At 41.3% G+C, this 16846-nt stretch overlaps 1 protein-coding gene and 1 pseudogene across 2 annotated transcripts in view; one reads left to right on the top strand and one right to left on the bottom strand.

Moving 5' to 3' along the window:
* NEBL (nebulette) overlaps positions 1-16846 on the top strand; it is a 380625-nt gene that overhangs the window by 133165 nt on the left and 230614 nt on the right. For both annotated transcript variants that reach the window (XM_008002452.3, XM_037983388.2), the window contains exon 3: positions 16511-16595. In XM_008002452.3, the coding sequence (XP_008000643.1) occupies positions 16511-16595 (85 nt within the window). The remainder of the gene's footprint in view (positions 1-16510; positions 16596-16846) is intronic.
* Positions 5873-7862, bottom strand: LOC140712487 (eukaryotic translation initiation factor 4B pseudogene; annotated as a pseudogene).

Here is a 16846-nt window from a genome sequence, read left to right as displayed (position 1 = left end):
GACCTATCCTGTGCTCCAGGATGTCTGGCAACAGGTGCCTGCATTTCTGTGCTGAGAAGAATGTTGGATCTTTTCTGGACTCTGCTGAGAGTGGTGTGATTAGTAATGTCTGCCCTGAGCACAGGAGGTAGCACATAAGCTAGGCATAGACCATTATGCCAGTGGTAGTGGTTGTTCTTGTTATTTTTATTGTTAATTATTAGTTTTCCACAATTTATTTAGCTTATTTATTATTTTAGGCCATACATTTATCTATAAGACCATAATATTTTAATGGAAAATATACAGCTGAATGCAATATGATATTTCTAGTTTTGTTTAGGTTTTTTTTTTTTTTTTTTTTTTTTTGAGACAAGGTCTTGCTCTGTTGCCTAGGTTGGAGTGCAGTGGCATAATCACAGCTTAGTGCAGCCTCAACCTCCCAGGCTCAAGCGCTCCTTCCACCTCAGCTCCCCTAGTAGCTGAGACTACAGGTGGGTGCCATCACACTTAGCTAATTTTTGTGTTTTTTTGTAGAGATTAGGTTTCACCATGTTGCTCAGGTTGGTCTCAAAGTCCCTGACTCAATCAATCCACCCGCCTTGGCCTCCCAAAATGCTGGGAGTACTAGCGTGAGCCACTGTGCCCAGCCTGGTCTTTTTTAAATAAATATTTTATTTTTTATTTGAAGATGTAGTTTCATATAAGAGCCAAGTGAGATACTGATATTTTATCATACAATTTTCTTTTCTCTTCTTTCTTTTTTTTTTTTTTTTATGACGAAGTCTTGCTCTGCTGCCAGGCTGGAGTGCAGTGGCTCAATCTCGGCTCACTGCAACCTCTGCATCCTGGGTTCAAGCAATTCTCCTGCCTCAGCCTCCTGAGTAGCTGGGACTATAGGCGTGCACCGCCATGCCCGGCTAATTTTTGTATTTTTAGTAGAGACAGGACAATTTTCAATAAGAGCTTTGTGTTCTACATGGATGAATTTTGAGAGTGATAGAGATTTAAGTTTTAATATTTGTGATATATTCTTATAAGTGTGAACTAAACATTTACACACTTATGTCCATCTACACATGGTCTTTTCTTAAAAATATAATTATTTTATGGTTTTCCCCCATCTTTAGGCTTTAAATAATTATTTTTGTTCATATTGCATATTTGCTATAGGTATGATACTTATTTATTATCTTTAACAAAGGAATCGAACGTGATCCTTCTTGTGCTTCTAATGTTCTGTTTTCTTATAAACTTTGTTTTGATATTTTTCAGACTATAGTCATGTCTTAGATACTCAGGTCCCAAATCTGCATGTGTTCCTCTTGTTTGTAATCAGCAGTGCTGGTTGGTGTTCCTGGGCGCAAATCACAGGGCTGCTCGATGTCACACATTTCCTTGTTTGTGTATTCCCGAGATCAATATCAGCAACAGCACAGGGAATAGATTCTCTTCCACCAGCTCATATTTTTCTTAAACAGCATGTAGGGGTGTGTGTGCGTGCGTGTGTGTGTGTGTGTGTGTGTGTGTGTATTAATTTCTCGCCTTTTACAGCATAATTCAAAATCTAGGTGACATGTTCCAATAGCCGATAAGCATTTCATAGTGGGGTGGGTCAGCTTTACCGTGTAATCCCTTTGATAATGCCTTCTTTTATAAATACATGAGAGAAGTTACAATTGAGTCCTGCTGAGGAAGTAGATCAATAGGTGGCAAGTTGTTTGACCCTTCGAGTCAGAAAGAGAATTTGGTAAATTGTTAGACAGGTTATTGACTGCCCTTTAGAGAGCCAGGGGTTTGGATTCTGTAACTCCTTTCAGCTGGGGCTTGTATTTCACGTATGAGAGGCCTACATTATCATAATCCATTTTTCGCTTTTATGTTATCTATCAGCAGCTCTCGTAAGTCAGCTTTCTGAAGGGCATTCCCCATTTACGTGCTCTAATTCACTGTCTTTTAAAAAAATTATAAAATTGATGTTTTGCAACCAGAGGCATTATATGTGAGTTGTTTATGGAGGTGCTGCTACACGGAAGAAGATTAGTGGTAGAATTAAGAACCAGATGATGGCTGTGGAAGGAAATTCATGAATAGACATCGCATCAATGCTACAGGAAGATAGGCTCAAGAAGCATGTTAGACCCCAAAGTCCTGGAAGAATGTCAGGCTTATAGTCATTATAATTATGCCTTTGGCTGATGTTGAATAGTGCTAATGGTACACTACCAAATTTTTACTTAAGTGGCTCGATTAGGTAGAAAATGCCCAGATTGACCCCAATATGTAAAAAAGATATTATCTCAAAATGTCTCTACCTATTAAACGGTGATTGTCCTGGTACTGCTTAAATGGGAAATCTGTGGAAATCTGTAGAATTGTTGCATTTATGTTATCATGAGACTTAAAACATTTAATGGGATAATTTCTTCATTTATACAATGTTACACACCTGAAATAATAACCCAATTCGGATTATTTTTGTAAATTATTAATAGCTTATACCATTTCCTAGGACATTTTATTCATTTGAGTTTTTAAAAAATTCTTTTTTATTCAAGGGAAAAAATGTTTTGTTTTTCTTGTTATCTCATATAATAGGCTGTTTTGCTTTACAGTTCTGAAACTAACAGACAGAATCTTTTATGTGCAATGAATGTGAGTTTTAAAATCTTCTTACAGGGAATAAAATATGAAGACTAGTGAAGTGAGTATGTGTGTACTCTGTCCTGGAAGAAGTGAGTGAAGGAGGCCCAGGGCTTGGCTTTTGGGGGTTCAGGCCTTCTGCAACTTGGGCTCCCAGTAGGAAAGAAAGAACATTGTAGGAGAGAAACTGCCCAGGTAGCAGAGGCATCCGCAAAAGCCAGTGCCCAACTCCATTCTGTTCTTGCTGCGGCAGCTTGGAGCTGGCTTCAGTTCAGATTTTCTAGGCATTGGAGGAGGTCTTCCTTAAACAAATCTGTTAACATTTTTGTTTTGGGGAGAACACAGCGCCACATAGATGTAAATTCACCAGTTTATATTTCTGCCTGAAGTTGCTGCATCTCGCTGCTCCCCTGGGCCTCCCATCCCAGCAGGAGTAGGCGCGGTCTTGGTCTACCCAATCTTCATCACTATGCTTGGTTTCTATCCTATGGTCCTCTGGCTGTGTTTGTTCCTGTTGTTCCCTCTGCCAGGGGAAACCTCTTTGTTTGAGCGTGGGGCTCCTTGGGCTTCTGCAGCTCTGGGCTTTCTCTTCCTGGGGTAGTTGTGGTGGCAACTTTCTCATGGTGAGCAGGTGATGGCTGACCCCCGTAGGGTTTATCATCATCCTCTCTCTCTCTCTACTCCTGTCTCTCTGCCTCCACCCTACTGACATGCTGTTTCCTTTTCTCACTACTTCTGGGCTTAAATGCAGACATCCTCAGTGAAGCTAACTCAGATGGGACAGACGTCCATGAAGAGAGCCAGTGTCACAACAGAGAGAATCGTTCTTTCTTTCTACTACTCTGTTCTCATTCCATATGGCGCACGTGGGCATTATGCTTTTTTCCCACATGGGATCTGTTGGAGGCAGGGTGATGGTCATCAGTGCACACCGCTGTGTCCTAATGGTAATTTGTAGCCAGGCCTGCTCTGATCTTTCAGATGCCATTTTTGATTGGTGAGTGCCATGATGTACAGGTGTTAAGTGGTTTGAACACCACCCCTGCATGGAGACATAACTAATATCATTGTCACAAATTCCATATTTCACATATTGGATATCTTTACTCAGTTTGTATTTCGTTGCATCACCCAGCAAAAATAGGGAGAGGGTGTTGAAATTTCTCATTATGTTGGTGGAATGCCAATTTTCCCATCTTACCAATTTTGCATTCTATGTATTTATATGTATACGTATGTATTTAAAAATTTTTTTGAGGCTAATATTAGGTACATTTACACTTAGAATAATACTTTTTTGGTGAATTGAACCATTGAAACTTAATCACTACGTAGTGTCTCTATTCTTAACACTTTTATTTTATTTTTGATTTTTTGATATTTTTTGAACTGTAAAGATCAGATTTATTTGGAGAAAACAAAAAACCCACAACCCAAAGGATCGGATTTTATATCTCAAGACATCTCCCAGGTAATAAGTCTACAGATTATAAATCATTTTCATAGGAGATAATTTTGTACAAATTTTACATGTATTCATGAGTGGGACATTAATCAATCCCCATTTCCATTTTAACAGGGGGGCAAGGTAGGGGAGAGGGAAAAACAGTTTTGGATACAACCATTTGGAAGGACAGTAGACATGAAGAGGCAAACCCTAGCTTTTCATTATCTACAATCAATTTTTTTTTTTCTTTTTAAAAAAAACCCTTTCAATGTTCAGTATCTCTTTAAAAGCCCACTTCTTAGCTACTAGCTAATCCACACCAATTATTTAGATTTACTTGGTACACACCTTTGTCCGTGGGTAAATTATGTTCATTATGCCCACTGCTGCAGCACGCATAAACCAACACCCCTACATGGCTGAACAGGGCCTGATCTAGGATTGGTGGGAGAAGGGCTTGCGAATCAAGACCAAGATCAAGGTGTCATTTCTCTGCTAATACCGTCTACAAGGCTGATCCCTACAAAAATGCACATAAAAGCAGGCAAGTTTAGCTACTGTGTTGCAAGAGAAACCAGGACCTTTTCAAATAGTTCTCTTTATTACCATTTATTCGCTCAAAGGAAGCTTAAAAGAAAAAGAAAAAGAAAAAAAACAACACATTGGTCTGGCCACCTCATAAATCCAACAAGCATTGGTGTGGCATTTCAGTGGAGAAGGAAACTTGGGGGGAAAAACACACCAAGGTTGTAAGAAAGGCTCCCAATTTAACTGTCCCAGTCCCTATTTATCTACCTTTATTCACCACCCAAGACCATCCATTATTCTAGAGCACTCTGATCTATAAAAGGGGTCAAAGCATCAGGAGCAGGCAAGGAGTGAGAACCAAAAGACATCAAGAAGCTGATTTGCTTGAGAAAAGCAGCGATTCTTCCTTTCACAGCTGTCCATGGCTGTGAGAGAAAATGCCCAAGAGATCATCTATGTGACCTAGAGACTGCTTTTTGGGAGGTTAAGAGTAACATGAAGAATTTAAGATGACAACAAGAGTCTAAATTTTTAAAGTTTCAAGGTTTCAACAGAATGTGGATATATTTGAACTTTCAAAAAAGACAGTGTTTAGAAAGGGTAAAACCAGGACACACAAAACATTGGGAATTACCATGACCCCCAAGTGCTTCCGGCTCCGGGAAATAACCATTCATGTGTTTGCTGGAGGTCACAATTTTCACCTATTGCCTGGTGCAAAATGACTCATCACCTCCCCAAAGCTTCCTTTCAAACCACGATTTTCCCATTTATTTTGGTCCAATGCAGTCCTATTCTTTATGGCTTCTAGACTCACACCCAACTACACCCCTGGGGGGTAAAAAGAAAATGAAGGAATTCCCCCTAGGCTGGCCTCCAAAACTCAGAATTAAATAAGAGGAGGGGCTGGCAGCCTCCTGGAGATTAAAACAGCTTAAGGCTAAATCTACTTTCCAAGAGTTGAAAATTTATTCAGATAACGTTAGAGAAATCACATACGCCACAATAGGATGAAAACTGAAAGGTAGAAATCTCATATTTTTCCTTATACCTTCCTCCCCTACTGCCCAACCAGATTCCAGATGCTATATCACTGTCATTACCATTTCTGCTAAATGGAGACCCCTAGGCACTAATCACACCAGCAACTGTGTGGTAACACAACGCACAACAACTTTTCTATTAAAAAGCTGTAGTCTCTTTCTCTCTGGCTATGCTGGTGATTCTCCAGTTAACTTCAACACTTTAAAGGCTGCAGAAGCATGCGAAAGAATTTCTTTTTTTTTTTTAAAGGCAAGAAAGGTCTCCAGGAGATGATGAGTTTTACTTTGTCTTGTCTGCATAGAGGTTTGATTTGCTCTCAAATGTTCCAGGGTGGAGAGAAAATAGGAGAAAGCACAGGATGTCAGGGTCTATTCGGTGTAGTCTTCTCCCTTGTTGTCATCTTCACCATTAACAGAGAGAGCAGAGTACCTGCTTGCAGAACTGAATTCGGAAGCTGGGTTTTCCTCAGGTTTCTTTGGCTCAGGTGCAGATCTGGAGTCTTGATCCTTTTTGCCATCTTTCCTATGTGACTCCTTCCAGTGGTCTTTGTTCCCTGGGTCTCCTGGACCACGGCTAGAGTTCCCAGTGTGGTCTTTTGGGACATTCATCCCACCTACTTTATTTCATCTTTCCTTGCTGGTCTTTCCTCAGACGGTTGAGCTGGAGTTACTTTCCCCCCACCACTTGTAGGGTATTGGTGCTCTGTGTCTGAGCTCTGAGATGGGGCAGGAGGGTTAGAACCTCACTTCACCCAAGCATTCTCCTTTGGTGGAGGGGTTGGCATTACCTTTAGGGGCTGATCAGGTTTGGGAGATTTAGAAGTTGGAGAGTGACAATCTTTCTTCTTATTGAGTGTTTCATTTTCTAGAGACTTCTCACTCTCTCTCCTTCCTGCATCCTGGTCTGACTGACTTCTGCCGGGTGTGGCGGAAGTCCCAGTCTGCCATGACTCACTTCTTGTCCTCGACCGTTCCGGTTCCTGAGTTTCTTCACTTCACCAGCTTGAGTGTCTCTCTCCCGAGGCTGTCGTTCTAGTTTTGGCTCATCCAGCTGACGCTGCAACTTCTCTTGTTCCTTCTGTAGCGGTTCTTCCACTTCTCTTTCTCTAGTAGCTGTATCAACGGGCTTTGCCCCTCCAAAGACAGAAGCAGCTCTACTGGAGTGTGAGGTACTAGCAGAAGAATCATCTCCCTTAGGAGTATTATGAGGCTTTAGATTCAGTTTGGGTCTTTGGGTGGGGGCCGTCTATCATCACACCTATAATCATCCTGAGAGTAATTATCTCTGGAGCTGCACGACCCATCATCCCGTCTGTTGTATCGGTCTTCATAGCGGTCCCTGCCTCCTCTGTAGTCATCGTCCCTGTGGTACTCACTGCCAAACGCCCTTCTGCCATTGCCTATCCAGGAATCATAGCCTCTAGCATAGTCTCTGCTGCCTCGGTCATCATAGCGATCCCTACTGCCATATCGATCCATATCCTGGCATGGGCCATCTGGATACTCATACCAATACCCATCGCCATACCGGTCTGAATCATAACGGTCTCGAAACTTGTCTCCAAAGCTATCATCACCCCTTCTAGGCAGGTGGTCATCAAAGCTGTCTGTGGCAGAACGAGCCCTCCAGTCTTTATCTGTTTTGTCAGAATCCCTATTTCTATCACGGCCAAAAGAATGATCGTCCCTGTCTTTATCCTGTGCTTGATCAGCAACGTTCACTCCAATTCTCCTGTTACCTAGAGACTCTTCACTGAGACTCAGGGCACTGAGCAGGGAATCCAGTTCCTCAAATTCAACATGACCAAAACCTTTCAACCTCTCTGGATTGCTGGGTTCACGTGGTAAACGCACTGCCTTGATACTTAATCCTCTAAAGAATTCCTTAATTGACTCTTCTGTCACATCATAGGGTAGGTTCTGTAGAAAAGCAGTGTAGGGGGGCGATTTGGGAAGAAGGCTATGTCAATATTGGGTTCCCGAGCAGCCCGTGGAGCAGTGGGAAGGATTGAACGGTCAATTGCAGGCGCCCTGTACACATTGTTATCATTACTGTGCCAAGTTGTTGAAACACCTCCTTCCAGGTCATCTGTTTCATCAGCCCAGCTGACTGGTTTGAAAACAAAGGTGCTTCCTCCACCAGTCCCCCCATCCTCAGCCAGAAAGTCTGTTAGGGAGATAGTTTTTCCCTTCTTATTCTTCTTTTTTGCTGAGGCTGCCATGTTGGGAGCAGGAAAGCAACACTCATTTTAAAAGGCATTTTGTCTCATATTAGTATAGCTATTTTATAGTGGAATTAAAAAATATGGCAATGTCAATCTTTTAGCTGGCAAGTATTGCCTATTTACATTTTTATGATTATTGAATTGTTTCTTCCAACTGTTTAATTTCTATTTGTCCTGTTTATTCTATGCTTTTTCTCTCTGTTTTCATTCTTTTTTTAAAAAAATTTATATTGAGTTAGATTTTTGGTTCTTCTAAAAAATTTGATATTTTCCCTTTTGTAGGATTTGAATTTATGTAATCTTATTTCCATTCTTTGTGATTATACTTAAAATGTTATTGCATGTGTTTAAACAAAATCTAAAATTCAATAATATTCTAACCTTTCTCATGAAGAATAGAAAGATCTTAGAATACTTTAATTCTCATATGCCCTCTCAACTTACTGTCTAGTATTTTAGCTTTGACTTTAAAAAAAAATCCTACATAGTAGACATTGTTATTATTCCACACAATGTGTGTGTGTGTGTGTGTGCGCGCCTGTGCATGCCTGTGTGCACATTTACATTTTATTTGCTTGCCACTCTCCTTTTTTGCATTTTAGCTTTTCCTTCTGGAATTATTTTGTTTCTTCCTGACAGTGTATCCTTTATAATAAGTAGCTTCATAGAAGACCTGATGGTGGTAATCTCTCTCAGAGTCTGCTTATTTTTAAATGTTTTATTTCTCATTCTTCTTCCTTTTTGTTTTTTCTTGAGATATTTGAGATGGAGTCTCGCTCTGTCGCCCAGGCTGGAGTGCTGTGGCACAATCTCAGCTTACTGTCACCTCTGCCTTCTGGGTTCAAGCAATTCTCCTGCCTCAACCTCCTGAGTAGCTGGGATTATAGGAGTGCGCTACCATGCCCAGCTAATTTTGAATTTTTAGTAGACACAGGGTTTTACCACATTGGCCTGGTCTCGAACTCCTGACCTCAGGTGATACGATCCACCTGCCTCGGCCTCCCAAATTGCTGGGATTACAGGTGTGAGCCACTGCACTCGGCCTATTTCTCATTCTTTAAAGATAATTTTGAATGACATAAAACAATCATTGTTGCCACAAAATGGAGTGGTTCAGACTTAGGAGGAATAATTAAAATTACATTTAAACCTTCTATCATCTTCCTGCATCCCTAACAGTTAGTTATGGTCTTGGTCCTCGGGGAAAATGACTTCCTTGGTTAAAATCAGAGTGTGAAACATGGTGCCAAGCAAAGAGATTTGTCTGTTTCCTAACTCAGAGAGGAGGAGCTAAAAAAGCCAGTTTCATAATGTGAGGTTAGAACTTTTGCTTTTTAAATGGTCTTAAAAAATATGGCCAGGTATGGAGGCTCATGCCTGTAATCCTAGCACTTTGGAAGGCTGAAGTGGTTGGAGTTCCAGATCCAGCCTGAGCAACATGGTGAAACCCCATCTCAACAAAAAATACAAAAATTAGCCGGGCATGGTGGCAGTTGCCTCTGGTCCCAACTGCTCGGGAGGCTGAGGTGGGAGGATCACCTGAGTCCGGGAGGTCAAGGCTGTGATGATGTGTGATCCTGCCACTGCACTTCAGCCTAGGTGACAGAGTGAGACTGTATTTGAAATTTTTTTTTAACTATAAAGTTGTATATTTTTAAAAAAAATAGATAATATGTTAAATGTGTTAGTATACCTCTTCCTTTATGAATGAAAGCTTGTTACGCACAAAGGGGCCTGTGCTGGGGGTCCCCAAGAACATCCTCAGGTTTGATGATTCTCTGAGATTTCACAAGACTCAGCATACAGTCCCACTTATTCACGTGGCCATGATTTGTTACGGTGAAAAGATGCAGAGCAAAATCAGCAAAGGTAAAATGCATGGGGACAGGTCAGGAGGAAACGAGATGCTTGTTCCAGCAGAGCCACACGGGATGTGCTTCACTCCTCCAGCAATGAATTGTGACAACCTACGTCAAACACTGCCAACCAGCGAAGCTCCTTAGAGACTTAGTGCCCAGGGGTGGCGGAGAGGGGGAGTGGGTTATCACCAAATTCCAGACACCCACAAAGAAAGCAGGTGTTTAGCTGTTTGTACAAACAGCTTCAGCACAGTGAACCACTCTTGGTGGTTAATGATGGTAGAAAACCCTCCCCAAATTCAAGTTCCCAGAAACCAGAGAAGGGCCATCCTTGTAAGCACGCCTTTCAAACGCTAGCATGCAGCCCCGCCATGTTAACTCATTTTCACGTAGAGCCCATAAGGAAATCATCATATAGCAACAAATTCTTTTGACATCTGAATTCTGCTGTCAGATCCTCTAGTTTGAGTGTAAATGCGACAGTGGTCAGGTAAATGGAAAGCCAGAGAAGGTGGACTTAAGTGCTCAGGAGGGAGAAGATGGAGATGGATATAATTGACTTAGAATACGGCAAAAGATTAAGAGGGTGTCGTGGCTGTTTGATTTCACCAGGAGACAGGAATGAAAACAAAGTTTAGAGATTTGTTAGAGCTAGAAGTCTTAAAATGAGTGGTTGCCTATAATGTTAGAGATTTATATCTATTAAACAAGGTTCATTGACTTTGGCACTGTTGACATTTGGGACAGGATAAGTCTGTCAGGGAGGGGCTGTGCAGTGTACTGTAGGATAGCCGCATTCCTGGCCTCTGCCCGCAAGATGTCAGTAGTATTTTCCCCTCCCTACTCACTCCCAAATGTGACAACCAGAAATGTCTACAGACGTTGCCTATTGCCAAATGTCCTCTGAGGATAGTATGAAAACAAGGGATTTACAGAAGATAAATCCATGAAGATCTTAGCTTTATATGTCTGAGTTGTTCACTAATATTTCACATTTACAGTAGTTTTCCATTTATAAATCTTTTTTCATCTGATTCCAGCAGCAACTTCATGAGAGAACCAGGAATATTTTATTCCCTCTATATAGATGAAGGTCGTGAAGCACAGAGGTTAAATTACTTTGCAGGAGAGCAAAGAGAAAGTAGCAGTAGTTAGTAGCCGTAGTATTAATAGTAATAGTAATAATAATATTATAATTAATGGTAGACATTTTCTTGAGTGCCTACTATGAGCCACAAATGGTTTCAAATGATTTACATGTGTGAATTTTGCAGCAAGCCTGAACTGTGCTATTGTTATGTTTATCTTATAGATGAGAAAGTTGAGGCCAGAGAGTAAGAAGCCTAACCCAAAGGCACACAGATGGAAGGTAGACTAGCCAAGTACAAATCCAGGCACTTTGACTCCTTCGCTCCTATAAGCACTGGATTCTGGATAAAAAGAGAGTCTTTCTGGGTTCTTGCTTTCCCCAGTCATGTTCTTTCTCATTCCCATCTCCATGGAGGTTGCCATTTGCTTATGTTGCTTCCTGCATTTTGACGAGCTCTGGTCTAGTGATTTGCATATAACTTTTCCTGTATTTTTAACAACTGAATCTTACAGAGAAAAAAAATTTGAAGTCATCTTTCTGTGACCTAACTTTGCTATTTCAGATGCAGTCTTCTATTATTATCTTGATTCTCTCTCTCTTTATTTTTAATACAGCATTTTATGGAAATCTGGATTTGTTGCAACTGTCAGCTCAGTCTTGATACACATACTTCAGCCAATTCTTGCATAGCTCATCTAAGAGACTTCTGTTTATGATGCTAAACATTTCAGCATGTTCCCCACATCTCTCAACCAGCTCTGAATGCGTTACATGTCATATTTCCACAATTATGTTTTGTTTTCCAGGAAACTTATGAATGTGTCAATTCATCCATTCCTCCTTTTGTTTGTTTGTTTGTTTGTTTTTACTTGTTTCCTGTTTCTCTTTGAACATCCATTTCTCATGCCCTGTGTCGTCTTCCTACATTCTTACTCTTAATATGGAGGAGGAAAAAAGTGTTATATTTCCTCTAGGCCTGGTGGAGAAATCTTCTGTTTTCCTTAAGAATTCTGTTCAAGACAATTTTTTAGGAAGACCTTTCACAACCTTTTAAATGCGGTGTTTGGAAAGGGCTTTAGAACTATTTGTATGGTGCCACCGATTCGTGTTAGATGCTTGACTTCTCTCTTCTATAATCACACGAGGACCACCAGTTTATTTCTGTATCTGGTTTTCTTTTCTTTTTCTTTTTTGCTGGAGAGGTGGAGTTGTGGGTGAGTGGAAGCCGAGATTGTGACTTCAGAGTAGAGTGTTGTTGGATTAGGTTAGATGGACATTACTACATGGACATGATGTTGAGAAATCCAGTGTTTGATGGGATTTTCAGATGTGTTGAGTTTGAACAGTTCCTACAGATACTGTAATTTTTATTTTCAATATAAGGCAGTATGAGTTGCCATCTCTGTAATTACACTTATTTCTTCTGAGTCTTATAGTCTCAACTCATGAGGCCATCCCACTCTCTCTACAGTTAAGCCTTCTTTTTTTTTTGAAGATCTTATTCTCTTGAATTTTGCTAGTTCTGAATATAATGTGAATCCCCCAATCCTCTTTAATTCATTTTAGTACTCATGACCCCTGGTGGTTTCAGGTATAAATTCCTTCTTTCCCTCAGCATTTATTATTTTGGTTACTAATACTAAATTGAACTTTTTCTCTCCTACATCAAAATTTTGTATACCTTCTTCCTGTTATGCACTTTAGAGAAAGTTATGCTATATATTGATTAACCCACTATTAAAAAATCATTAAATCTTAGGATTTAAAAAGATAATTGGAAAAGGTACAAAGCATTGTCATCTGTTTCTAGTCCTAGATATCAATGTACATTTGCATAGTCTGTTAGTAAGTTTGCACTTTGATCATGAGGTTGGCAGGATATTTTTCTAAAAGACAGCAAAAGCTTTTCAATTTTTTTTTTTTCCCCAGAGTATTTTTTCCAGATAGAACTTTGTTTGGTGCTCATACCAAACATATCAAAGTAGTGTTTTATTTATATGCATATATTTTATAAGTTCAAATCTATCACCCTTTCACGTTGCAAAGTCAAATGGTGAGAACAATTTGATTATTTTCCTGAAATGATGCTTCAAACTTAGTGGTATGGGCACCAAGTGAAGTTCATTACTATCCAAATAGAATTCATTTTTGTCTTGCATGGAGGAAATTTGTGCACACATAGTGAAGAGGTACAAATTGCACACTCCTCCAACAGTTCACTTTTTAATCTCAGGATGCTCTTTAATTAAATAATTAAGCAGAATTTTATTATGTATGTATGTATGTATGTATGTATGTATGTATTTATTTATTTTTGAGATGGAGTCTCACTCTGCCTCCCAGGCTGGAGCGCAGTGGCACAATCTCAGCTCACTGAAACCTCCGTCTCCTGGGTTCCAGCGATTCTCCCGCCTCAGCCTCCCAAGTAGCTGGGATTACAGGTGCGTGCCACCATGCCTGGCTATTTTTTTTGTATTTTTAGTAGAGATGGGGTTTCACCATGTTGGCCAGGCTGGTCTCGAACTCCTGACCTCAAGTGATCCACCTGCCTCGTCCTCCCAAAGTGCTGGCATTACAGGCGTGAGCCATTTTAAATTAAATGTAAATGGCAGAAGAAGGTTGTTCCCCAAAGCATGCCCCCAAACTGAGTGAAACTGTAAGTTAGTATGAAGGGGATCTTCCAATGGGCTAAAGTTTCTGTAACACATTTGAGAGTGGATTCTAATTACAGTTTAAAAATGGTTAAAATCCATATGTAAAATTTTCAAATTAAACATCATAGAGACCTGAAAATCTCAGTGGCAACTTTATCCCACAGAATACATTTAGTAAAACAAAACACAAGAAAACATGCTCAGTTGTTACTATAGCTTTAAAATACAGCCATACGTAGTTGCTACATTTTAAAGTTCAGTAAAGTTCAACTTTCCAAGCTGGAACTCGCAAATATTACATAACACATCAGAGTTGTCTGCCCAACTTCCTCTGTCTATTGTCTGGAACATAGTTCAAAAGTAGCACTTGGAAGAGTGTGGCCAACATTGTGTCTGACTTCAGCATAAGGAGAGCAAAAGACCTTACCTGCCAGAACTAACTTGCTTGAATCAATAACTCTGGTATTTACCAACATTTTAAACAAACTTGACTATCTAGAGAAGACGAGGCAGAACTGAGTGCTGTGTGTGAGAAATTATCTCCTGACAGGCCAGCGGTTATACAAGTACAATCATCTTGTATGATTTAGGTTATTTACCTTTATAAACTTCAAAAGCATGACTTCTTTATATCATGGTCTAATAATATCTATTAAGATGACCCTATATTATCAGGAAAAAATATAACTAGGTTTGTTTATACTCTAAGAAGGCAGGAAAATCATGTAAAGGGTTTTGAAGGATGTTAATTAAAATAGTTAAAATGAGTCCAGCAGTTATGGGGTTAACTCCAATTACCTGGAACATTGGCTTATATGGGACATTGAATTCCTGAAGAATGCTGGAAAAATGAGACTTGCATGTACATTTTCCTACCATGAATCTGACTCCATGGGAGTTATAATATTTAATCTTTATTTCAGAAGTGCTAGCGTGCTTTGGGTAGGTTTTATCTGCACTGACAAATGATTACTGCATCAGCCTTCTCATGAGACGCCAGGGACAGGGATGCTGAAAAGAACCTTTTACGAGGAGAGTCGAGTTTGAAACAGTGAGGACAGTGAGGACGTTTGAGAAGCCACAGGAAGAGACACATGTGGATACCAGAAAGGAGAGGGGTTAGAGAGGGAGCAGAGGGAATGAGAGGATGTTCTTTGAGGAGCAGCTCTGAGCTCTGTGGCTTTTGTGGCCATGGGGTCACAGCGCTAAAGCTGTCTCCTCAGCGCCAGCCGAACATGGGAGCAGTGAGTAGACGGGATGGCAGCTCTGAATCAGTGTTTGAGTCTTTACCCGCACAGAGGGAGGAAATGCCATCTCCTCACCACCAGGAGGGTCATCTGTGAACATGAGACCAACATGCACAAATGTGATGACATGCCTTATAGGACACGCTGAGGTTTGGCTGTAGCCAAGGCTGGGCTCTTTGGGTGGTTGTTCTGTCCCCTCCATCCCTTCATTTCTTCTGTCCACGAGTAATTATTAAGGTCACACTAGGAGACAGACACTAGTAGGTGCTAGTGATATAGGCAGGAATGTACCCCAGCAAGGGACAAGACAGCCCACCATTGATGCCACAGGACTTTCGTTGTACTGTGAGGCAGAGGCCTGCCAATAGGAAAAGCCATGAGCGTGATGAGCATTAGCACAGGGGCAGAAAAGTCCATCCGAGGGCCATTCCTGACCCAAACTCGGGAGGCCAGGAGAGCTTCCTGGAGAAAGTGACATCTAAGGCAAGACCTGAAAAATAAACACAGTTTATAAAAAATGGGAAGTGGGGTGGGAAAAGGGATGGATTATCCAGGAAAGGGGAATAACGTGTCAGGGGAGCAGAGGGAACGAGAAGGGGGAACTCCGGGGACTGAAGTGATCCCTGCAGCAGAAGCATGCAGTGTTCTCAGTGAGAAGTCTGCAGAGGCCTGGCCATGGGGGCCTTGTTAGACAGGAGGCCAGACTTTATTCCAAGATCAACAGGAAGGTTTTACTCAGGGGAGTGACGTGATCAGATTTGCATTTGAGAACATTTGTTCTAAGATGAGAAGGGCAAGACTGGCTGGTGCTGTAGTCACCCAAACGATAAATGTGGCAGACAATTAAAAAATGGAGTCAAGATGGAGACATATACACATATATACGTTTATATAAGTAAATATTTGAGATACATTTGCAGATAAGATCAATAGATTTGGTGAACGAGCGATTGGATGTGTGAGGAATCTAGATTACTCCCAGCTTTCTGACTTGGGCAATGGGGCACTAATATAATAAATGAAAAAGAAGATCCAGGGAGGGGTGGGGTGATGAACAGCTGCGTTTTGGACTGGTGGAGTTGTGCTGGGTATGGAATCTGCAAATGGAAATGCTATTGGATCTGAAACTCAGACTTGGGAGTAGTTAGCTCGCAGAGAGGTCCCAAAGCTGCGGTAATGATGTGATCCCTGGGTGATGGTGTAGACTGAGAAGAGAAGAGATCCTAGGTGAGGACCTTGAGTGGGGGGATGCCCACACTTAGGGGAGCCAGCAGGAGACAGGAAAGGAACCACTAGAGGGAGCAGCTGAGCCAGGGGTGTGTGTAAACCCGGGGAAAGAACATTTCAAGATGGAGGGAGGCCGCCCAAGGGGAGGACTACAAGATGTCTGTTGCTTGTGTCCACAGGAAGTCATTATAATGGGCAAGAGAAGCTTCTAGAAACAGAAGCCAGAAGGCAGTCATAGAGTTGGGGAGTGAGTCGGAGAGGAGATGGGCAGGGACAGTGAGGTGAGGGTTCTTTGTCAGGAAGTTTGGTGGAAGGATGGATGAGCTGGCACTCATGCTGGAAGGGTGTGTGGGGTGGAGGAAGGGCGGAGATTAGGAGAATCTTGAGCATGTGTGAAGATGCCCTTAGAAAAGAGAAGCCAATGTTAAGTTGTGAGCCAAGCTCAGGTCCCTCTTCCGCTGTGATAGAGTGGGGAAAGGGAGGGATGCACAAAACAATGGGTATGTGTGAAAGTGTTGTTTTGTAGCACAATATTTTAATTATGTCCTTTTAAAAAATTTCTCCACAGACACTACCCAAAGCAGTCCTTCACCACGGTGGCAGATACTCCTGAAAATCTTCGCCTGAAGCAGCAAAGTGAATTGCAGAGTCAGGTAACTTCTAGAAGATTTGTTTTGTTCCTTTGGCACTAAAGATTTTTCACAAGGCTGCTCTTCTGAGATTGTTGTCCTCGTACTGTTCCTGCTGGGTCACCAGCCGATGTGAAGCCTGAAAGCAGGCCTGTGTGGGAATTCCGGGTGAAAGTGTTGAACATCTGTATTGTTCCCGGTCTTGAATTGTCCTGATATTCTCAGTTTTGTTATTCACGTTGGACTAGGGTGAGTAAATGAGTTCTGGTCAGAGT

This window comes from Chlorocebus sabaeus, chromosome 9 (genome assembly GCF_047675955.1).
Source record: "Chlorocebus sabaeus isolate Y175 chromosome 9, mChlSab1.0.hap1, whole genome shotgun sequence".
Lineage (NCBI taxonomy): Eukaryota > Metazoa > Chordata > Mammalia > Primates > Cercopithecidae > Chlorocebus > Chlorocebus sabaeus.
This window is presented reverse-complemented; position numbering and strand designations above follow the sequence as displayed.